The sequence below is a fragment of the Ananas comosus genome, linkage group 10 (genome assembly GCF_001540865.1).
Source record: "Ananas comosus cultivar F153 linkage group 10, ASM154086v1, whole genome shotgun sequence".
NCBI classification, from domain to species: domain Eukaryota; kingdom Viridiplantae; phylum Streptophyta; class Magnoliopsida; order Poales; family Bromeliaceae; genus Ananas; species Ananas comosus.
The window spans coordinates 10,577,472-10,587,021 of record NC_033630.1 but is presented as its reverse complement, the minus strand read 5'-3'; the positions used below and the strand labels follow the sequence as shown (position 1 = coordinate 10,587,021).

General features: G+C 35.5%; 1 protein-coding gene and 1 pseudogene across 2 annotated transcripts; one reads left to right on the top strand and one right to left on the bottom strand.

Annotated features, from left to right (window-relative positions):
• LOC109716136 (protein CUP-SHAPED COTYLEDON 2) lies at positions 1,974–3,599 on the bottom strand. Of its 2 annotated transcripts, XM_020241457.1 has the most exons (4): positions 3,305–3,599; positions 2,835–3,100; positions 2,342–2,717; positions 1,974–2,245 (listed from the first exon to the last, which is right to left on the bottom strand). In XM_020241457.1, exons 1-4 carry the CDS (start codon positions 3,456–3,458, stop codon positions 2,157–2,159), a joined length of 885 nt encoding a protein of 294 aa, XP_020097046.1. In that variant the 5' UTR covers positions 3,459–3,599; the 3' UTR covers positions 1,974–2,156. The 2 variants fall into 2 exon arrangements, with proteins under 2 accessions (XP_020097046.1, XP_020097045.1); XM_020241456.1 differs by having other exon boundaries at positions 1,974–2,717; positions 3,305–3,598.
• Positions 4,538–9,550, top strand: part of LOC109716230 — a 14,060-nt pseudogene continuing 9,047 nt past the window's right edge.

Genomic DNA, 9,550 nt, shown 5'->3' with positions numbered 1-9,550 from the left:
CTCCGGCCTCTATCATGAGAAGCACAATAATGTGGAGTATGTTGTAAGGGTCTAGGTGCAGGGGACCCATTACTATGGTCCAATTAAAGGGTGGATATACCTGATATGAGGCCAAGGATGGTGAGCTAGAATCTCATTTGATTTTGCCACCACTTAAAATTTTGACCATTAGAGTTGGCTAGTTTGGCAGAATAGTGGTTATCTAGCATATGTCATGTGTGTTTGCAACGACATATTAACTACCGTAAAAACAACTATGCATCAATGTTTTGATAGAAGTATTAATGTTTTGTAATGTAATTGCTAAATTATAGTACTTCAACATGTGTAGAAATTAAATTTAGAAAAGCAGCCCCCTCATCTATAGAGCTTGACGACCATTTCTAGTGATACAATGAACTAGGGGTGTGGCCCCTCACCTACAGAGCTTAAATTTAGAAACTTAGCTGAAGGGACCGGACGTGAGGTTGCCGAGCACAGCTCAAACCCACAAAGCATATGAGCGCAGCGAAAATAGGATCTTTTGTAGACGTAAGAGACGAGAACAATCGTAGAAAAACAAACACAAGGATAGCAAAGTAATAAAGAAAACAAGAAATCACAAGAATACAAGATTTACGTGGTTCGGCCAATCATGAGTCGACCTACGTCCACGGACAAGACCACATCAATACTTTCTTCGATTAATCCACGGCTCAAAAGTACAAAGAATTAGATTGGATTACAAGAAACTTCCTCAGGAGCTCTTCACGTTTTTCTCTCAATTAGGGTGTCTATAATGAAACTCATAATCTACTTAAAAGATTAATTACAAGAGTTTATATAATCTTAAAACCCCAATTCTAATAGGAAACGATCTCTGCCTTCCATCCAAGTCTCCGATTCATATCTAACCGTCAATATCTCTTAGAAATCCTCTTTAAGTAATCTTGGACTATCCCTAATATTTTGGAACAAAATTAGATCCAATTAGAGTCAAACTCTACATATCTAACCTATCGCCGGTACTCAAAGTCTTGTACCAGTACTCAGTACAAAAAATGGAGAACTGCGTACTGGTACAAAGTCGTGTACCGGCCGGTACTCAGTACAAAAAATTATTTTTTCAGCTTTTGGATTTTGAGAAACTGCTGAGGTACTCAATAGTACCGGTACGAAAACTTCAAGTACCAATACCCAACATCCAAAAACCTCAAACCTTCGCTGTTTTTACCGTGATATCGACTCGAAACATTACTTTACATAATCCAACATTATCCCCCCTCATCCGTAGAGTTTGACGACCACCTCTAGTGATACAACGAACAAGAGGCCAAAGCCCCGTCTACTTCATCAGCACAACATCGTAGTAGGACCAGATAGTGTACTGACTGAGCTTTTAACGTAGAGTCGACGACCACCTCTAGTGATACAATGAACTAGGGGCCAAGCCCCGTCTGCTTCCATCAGCACAAGAGGTGATACTACGAAATACGGGCTTAGCCCCTCACCTATAGACCTTAAATTTAGAAAGTAGCTCCACTCACCTATAGAACTTGACGACGCCTCTAGCGATACAACGAACCAGGGGCCAAGCCCCTCTACTTCATGATCACAACTTCATGGTAGGACTAGATGGTGAACGGGCTAAGCTTCTAACAGAGAGTAATGAGTGTGGGGGTGTATATGAATTCCTCTATAGAGCTTTCTTATCTCAATGTAGGACTAAAAATCAAGCACAAGATAGGTCTCAACACCTTCCCATGCGGGCCCAAACCTTTGGGCCTATTCAAAAGCCCAATGGGCTCAATAAGGTCCAAAATACTATTTAAAATTTAAGAAACTAAACACATAGCTTTCAAAAATACTATTTAAAAGTTTTAAATCAACAACTTTCTATGCATGCATCATTTGTATATATTGTATAAATGACAATGGCACTGTTATACATTGTCATTTTTAATTCTGGCAATGCCTAATGCTTGAACATGTAATTAGAACAACAGTATAACTCGCAGTTTTTAACCGACAATATAATAGTAAAGGCTTTGTGGGTTTGTTCCCATTTACGCTACATATATATATATATATTTTTTGGCTAGAGAATCACCTATAAGATATATAAATAATATAAAGAGGTACATATAACAAATTGCTTGTTAGTCATGTTCACACTATTAATAGCCTCTCCAAATTGCTTCCTGATCAAATGCTTCTTGCTGCTGCTGCTGCTGCTGCTGCTGCTGTTGCTGTGCACACTCCGCTCCTTTAGATGAAGAGCCATTGAAGCTTAATTTCGATTCATTCGCAAAGATCCCATCTCCATGTGCTACAAAAGAGCTTAAATTTGCAAGATTTGTACCTTCTCTGGGTTGATTGTAGCAATTGATCAGCGGCAGCGCCTTCAGAATCCCAGGATTGCTCGCCAAGACCGAGCCTAACAAGTTCGGCGGCCAAGGCAGCGTATTCTGGCTAGCAGCAGCTTCTCTAGCCAGAACCCAGTGCATGTACGTGCTCATATCAACCTTGTTACTGATATTCTCATTAGCTTGTATATCGCTCGTCGAGCTCGAGGCGTTCATGAGATTGTTCAACACCGATACGTCGATTTCTCCGAGCTCGCTCAGCGAGTTGGTGTTGCATGGAGACTCGAGCAACGACGGCAGTGGTGGAGAACCTGCTTGCGGTTTCTTTAGTATGGAGCTCTTTTTGAAGACCCTACAAACAACCCACTCCTCCTAAAAGGGCAAATATAAAGGTGAATATTAGTTATTGGTGGTTTAAAAGTGAGATATATAGTGGTTAGTTGGCTAGTTAGGTAGTTGGCTCCCATATGTTTTTAGCTTTTTAATTACCTTTGTAGTTCTAAAGGGAAACTTGGATTGGAGCCTGTACTCATGCATGACCCAGTTGGTCTTTTCACCTTTGGGTGCTCTCCCTTTGTAGAAAACTAGGGTTTTCTTCATGCCAACCAAAACACCACAGTGGAAGATCTCCTTGTCCTTGCCTGTGGTCTTCCAATACCCGGCGTCGGTCGCGCGATTCGTGCGCAGCCCCGTCGGGTACTTTCGATCCCTCATGCTGAAGAAGTACCACTCTTTCTCCCCCATGCTCGCCTTCCCTACAATACAATATCGCAAAAGCAATGCAAACATTGTAACTACTCTTGCACACATAAGAACATAATCACATATTGATAGATAAATAATGCAATTTTTACAATTGAAGATAGAAAAAAAAAATTTGTTAGTTGCTTTTTGAAGAAGTTTTCACATTTATAGAGGGAATCGGTTGACGCGAACGAACAACGAATAGAAGCGCATACCAGGGAGGTCCCAAGGCTCGCATTTGTTGAGATCGACATCGGCAATAGCACGTGCGACGAATCCAAACTCCGTGACCTTGCGGGTGAGATAGTAAGTGATGAGCTCTTCATCTGTAGGGTGGAACCTGAACCCCGGAGGAAGGTTCTCCTCCATTAAATCCTTGCTAAAATTTGATAATTAAACCTTGCATAAGAGTTAGTATTTATTGGGCTTGTTTTGGTTAGATGTACAAGAACATCTTTAAGTAGCAAAGGTTCATATGTGAAGGATAGAGATATTAATAATGCACGCACTCTATTATTCTTCTACACCACTGTTTAAATCTCATCCAACTCTTTGAAAAGGATTGGAAGGTGCGGGGTTTTCACAAGGCCTAGAGTTGGGTGTTATTACGAGGTGTTGCCACTCAAAGCAAGGAGGATAGGAGAGTCAATAGGGAAAATGATAGGGGCATTTTATGGTGACTGGGTCACACTAGTAGATCCCCTTATCCTTAGTCCAACCAACTCCAACCGTTTCTACCCACTCGGACAAGGTCTTGTCGAACCTCGCACGCTTGGGTGACAAGCTCCATTGGAACGTACGTGGTGGATTAATTATATTTTATATTTTATTTTGCCCTTTTTCTCTTACATGGCACGTGTGAGAAGCCTCTTTCTTAAGCTGTGTCGGCTGGTTCTCTCTCTCTATATCTCTCTCTCTCTCTCTCAATTGGGAGTTAGTACTGCAATGTGTACGCCAAAAGATCAACTTAAATGTTGCTGATGAGTCTGTAATTTCATATCACACCTTTAGATGATATAATTAAGATTAATTAGTAGTTTTAAATTGGATGGAATAAAGTTTCTTGGATATGGGTATGCATCTCTACCTGATGATTTATTGGTGCAAATTAACGTTCTTGGATTTGCATAGTCTGTGCTTCTGTTTTTGCTTTTGCATCAGTAACTTTTCGTATTTGGTATTCGACAAAGAAAAATATATAGTGCTTCTAATGTACCAAGAGTACGAATGAGATTCTAATTCATTGTGTACGAGTTTCAATCTGATAATTCTAATTCTGCTATAACAAGAAGAATTGATATGGATATTTGAGCATAGAACTTAGGAAAATGCTACGGACACCTGTTTATTAGTATAGATCTTACACCTCTTAGATTCTAGGATTCACAAAACATAAAAATTAGGTTTTTAGTTAAAAAAAAAAAGAAGATAAGACTAGTTTGAAGAAAATGGTCTTCAGGTAAGTGGGGTGTAAAATTTTTCTTAGCTAGCAAAGGAATGCACAGATGGTATTGCTTTAGACCTCATCGTAACATAAATGATTTCGACAACGTTATTTGAATAGCATTACACGCTACAACAGAACCAATTAAGCAAACCCTTGCATTTTTAACTGGCACTAAATAAATGTTAAGTAAACTGCAGTATTAATTTCAGGGGACCTTCTCGGGTACGTAATCATTTACTCATGAATGAACTATCAAATCAGGTTTATTAATTAACTGCTCTGTAAAGTATCTCCTAATTCCGGAAACAAGATGTCCATCAAATAGAAGGGACAATTAATTAATTCCACCAAACAATGGTATTAAACTACATAGGACAAAATAGGTACCTTGCATTAAACATATATAATATATGAACCATATTATATTAGATATGAAAAGTCTCATACATAATTGCTCGGCTAATTTTGGATGATCAAGCATCTATATAATTGGATGATCAACACTACAGAATATGATCCACGATATTTGAATACTTGAGAAACTAAATTATATGATTCTTTTGACATCATCTTTTAATTAAGTAAAGCATGAAGCATTTGGTATTTTTTGACTTTTTGCTACAATTTTTTTTGAACATATCTAAATCAGCATCAACAATGTCTTGGCCTTAACCTTAAATTGAAGAATTTGATCCTTTATTTCTATAAGATTGTTCAATTTGAACCATTCATTTTGTTACTTAATGAACTAGAGTTATTTTGGAAAAATAATAAATTTTCATTTTAGAACCTTAAAATATCTAACATCATATTTAATTTTTTTTCTTTTGAGAGAAAAATAGCATGCTACCCGCTTCCTTCATATTCTAGAAATGAATTCAACTAGAAATGTGAACCAAGTAGGCTTCAAACTTGAAATCTCATATATCAACTATTAAGCCTTTAGCCAATAGCGTTAGAGACGGTTGGCATTTAGCTCACACTTATTATCTACTATTAGAGTGATATATACATATATGTATATATATATATATATATATATATANCAACTATTAAGCCTTTAGCCAATAGCGTTAGAGACGGTTGGCATTTAGCTCACACTTATTATCTACTATTAGAGTGATATATACATATATGTATATATATATATACATATATGTATATATATATATATATATATGAGTGAGGTTACTATACTTTTGGAAGCACTGAGCCCTCCGTGCTTTCAGGCCGTTTTCGATGTTGCGACTTTCGAATCGTCGATCGGCTCCGTTAAACTTGACCTAGAGTATTTGAAGTACCTAGAAAATAAATTTTATGATTTTTCGATATCATTTGCTTAGTGATCGAAGGGCTCAAAACCAATAATTTTAATGGTCGTAGTAGGCCGTTTGCAAGTTTAACAGTGTAGAAATATTCAAATCACATGAAATTTTGAGAGAAAATTCTTTATACTATATAAAACAAGATCAATATTTTTGATCTAAAATTTTAATGTCATATTATCATGTTTTGTAAGATTTTTATTTTCAACCGTTGATTTTGGGCCCCTTCGTTCACTAGGCAAATGATATCAAAAAATCATAAAATTTATTTTCTAGATACTTTAAATACTCTAGATCAAATTTAACGGAGCCGATCGACGATTCGAAAGTCGCAACATCGAAAACAACCTGGAAGCACGGAAGGCTCCGTACTTCCAGAAGCATAGTAGCCTCTCTCTCTCTCTCTCTCTCTCTCTCTCTCTCTCTCTATATATAGATATATATATATATATATATAATAGTCCGGTAAGCTCTATATCTATCGGAGAGCACGAGCCTGCTGTGTTAATTAATTTATACATAGTGTTTTCGATGCACGGCTTATTCAAATCGACGATCGGCTCCGAAGACTTGAATCTAACACTATTAAAAGTATTTAGAAAACTAAAATTTCATAATTTTTCGAGTATCATTTACCTATCAAACAATTAGTCTAAAATTTAACGGCTGAAAATAAAAACCTCATAAAAAATGATGATAAAATATTTAAATTCAAGATCAGATATGCTGAATCTTACTTCTAAATAGATGAAAAAAAAATTTTTAAATAATAATTTTCATGCGGATGTTGGATTATTTTATACTGCTAAACTCACAAATACCCACATTGGCCAAATTAAAATTGCACAATTTTGAGATCTTTTGATCAACTAGCAAATGATTCGAAAAAATTTGAAATTTAGTTTTTCCAAATTACTTTAATAAGTGTAGATCAAGTCTAACGAGCGATCGTCGATTGAAAGCCGCATTATCGAACACAACATGTGGAGGACGAAAAGCCTCCGTGCCAACCGATAGTGATAGCAAGCCGGACCATATATAATCGCGCTGCTTGACCTATATATATATAGTATTATATAGAGAGAGAGAGAGAAGAGATAGGAGAGAGAGTTGGATGGAACTACTCACATTAGAGCAAAATCCAATTGTTGCTACCAGTTTTTTAAACCTTTGGATCACATCTTTGCATTAATTTCTAACCATTGAATTAAATACTATATACCCAGTGGGGACCACTCAGCCTGAGGACCATCAAACTCTAGACCGACGCTAATATCATCCTGATCTACAATTTTATACCAATGGTTAAACTTGATAGCAAAAGAGCGTTTAACTATTAAATAGTATTACCAGCCTAATTATCTATATATATATATAATATATAGTATATATCTATATATTATATATAGTATATATATATGAGTGAGCTATACTATCGGAAGCACGTGAGCCTTCCATGCTTCCAGCTCGTTTTCGACTGTTGGCGACTGTTCGAATGCGTCGATCGGCTCCGGTTAAAACTTGATCTAGAGATTTGAAGTACGCTAGAAAAATAAATTTATGATTTACGATATCCATTTGCCTATGTGAACAAGGGGGCTGCAAATCAACGGTTGAAATATAAAATCTTACAAAATGTAATAATATGACATTAAAATTTAAATTTAAAATAATGGATCTTGTTTTATATAGGTATAAAAGAATTTTCTATCAAAATTCACGTGATTGTGAATATTTCTATACCGTTAAACTGCAAGGCTCACTAACGGCCAATTGAAATTTGTTGATTTGCAGCCATTCGAGTCACTAGCAAAATAAATATTAAAAATAATAAAAATTTATTTTAGGTACTCCAAATACTCTAGATCAACGTTTAAGAGCTGTCGACGATTCGAAAGTCGAAACCATCGAAAAACGAGCGGAAGCACGGAAGGCTCCGTGCTTTCAATAGCAATAGTAGCCTCACCTATATATATATATATATATATATATATATATATATATATATATATATAGGCTGGTATAATATCGGTAGCACGGAGGCCTCCCGGCTACCAAGGTATTTTCGATGATGCGGCTTCCAAATTTACGATCGGCTCCGTTAAACTTGATCTACACTATTAAAAATATTTGAAAACTAAATTTCATAATTTTTCGACATCATTTAGCTAGTGATCAAAAGGTCTCAAAATTGACAATTTTAATAATCAATGTGATGCGTTTGTAAATTAAATGGTGTAAAACGATCCTAATATAATAAAATTTTTATAGAAAATTTTTTTCACTATTTGGAGTGAGATCAATACTTCTGATCTTAAATTCAACTCTTTTATTATCATTTTTTATGAAATTTTTATTTTTAGCCGTTCATTTTTAGACTACTCGTTTGGTAGATAAATAATGTTGAAAATTTATAAAATTTAGTTTTCAAATACTTTCAATAATGTAGATCAAGTCTAATAGAGCCAATTTTCAATTTGAAAGCCGCATCATTAAAAATAACTTGGTAGTACGGAGGCCTCCGTGCTACCGATAGTATACCAGCCTAGCTCTCTCTCTCTCTCTCTATATATATATATATGCAATAAATATCATTCATGAAGAACGACTGTTTGAAATAATTGGTTGTGATCCTTGAGAACTTTTCACCAAAAGGTTGAGTGTTTGAACCAGTATAGCAAGAATTATGTTGCACTAATCTTCTTTGTAACAATTACAACACAGAGGATATGCACCAAATTAACCAGTCCTATAATCCCATGGGCGATAGCAAGGAATCTAAGCAACAGTAATATAGTAATTTTATGTCGACTTTTCGCAGCATGAAAATCATTGATTAGATGTTAAGGGATTCTTTTATAGCTTAATTAACTATTAGTATGAAGACTTTCTCCTTTAATATATCTAAAGAGTATTGCCACAAACTCCTCATGACAATATTTTCATATGTTGATGAATTAACAGTCATATTGTGAAGGTTCTTTTAATTGGAAAATATCACATAGGTTTGCTAATAATTATGTTAATAACAAAAAAAAAGAATAGTATNAGCACGGAGGCCTCTGTGCTACTAAGTTGTTTTCGATGATGCGGCTTCCAAATCGACGATCGGCTCCGTTAGACTTGATCTACACTATTAAAAGTATTTAGAAACTAAATTTCATAATTTTTCGATATCATTTACCTATCAAACAATTAGTCTAAAATTGAACGGCTGAAAATAAAAACCTCATAAAAAATGATGATAAAAGATTTAAATTCAAGATCAGATATGCTGATCTTACTCTAAATAGTGAAAAAAAAAATTTTATAAAATTTTCATCGGATTTGGATTATTTTATACTGTTAAACTCACAAATACACCACATTGGCCATTAAAATTGTCAATTTTGAGATCTTTTGATCACTAGTCAAATGATGTCGAAAAAATTTGAAATTTAGTTTTCAAATACTTTTAATAGTGTAGATCAAGTCTAACGGAGCCGATCGTCGATTTGAAAGCCGCATTATCGAAAACAACTTGGCAACACGAAAGCCTCCGTGCTACCGATAGTATAGCAGCCGGACTCATATATATATATATAGAGAGAGAGAAAGAGAGCTAGGCTCCTATGCTTTCGAAAGTACGAGAGCCTCCGTACTTGTAAGTTGTTTTCAATAATGGGACATCCGATTCGGCGATCGGTTCC

Excerpts from the sequence above, each read along its gene's own strand:
- LOC109716136 (XM_020241456.1), bottom strand. The coding sequence starts at position 3,458 with ATGGAGGAGAACCTTCCTCCGGGGTTCAGGTTCCACCCTACAGATGAA. Across the intron at positions 3,101-3,304 it reads CGAGCCTTGGGACCTCCCTG|GGAAGGCGAGCATGGGGGAG; the intron begins GTATGCGCTTCT and ends ATTGTATTGTAG. Across the intron at positions 2,718-2,834 it reads TTCCCTTTAGAACTACAAAG|GAGGAGTGGGTTGTTTGTAG; the intron begins GTAATTAAAAAG and ends TTGCCCTTTTAG.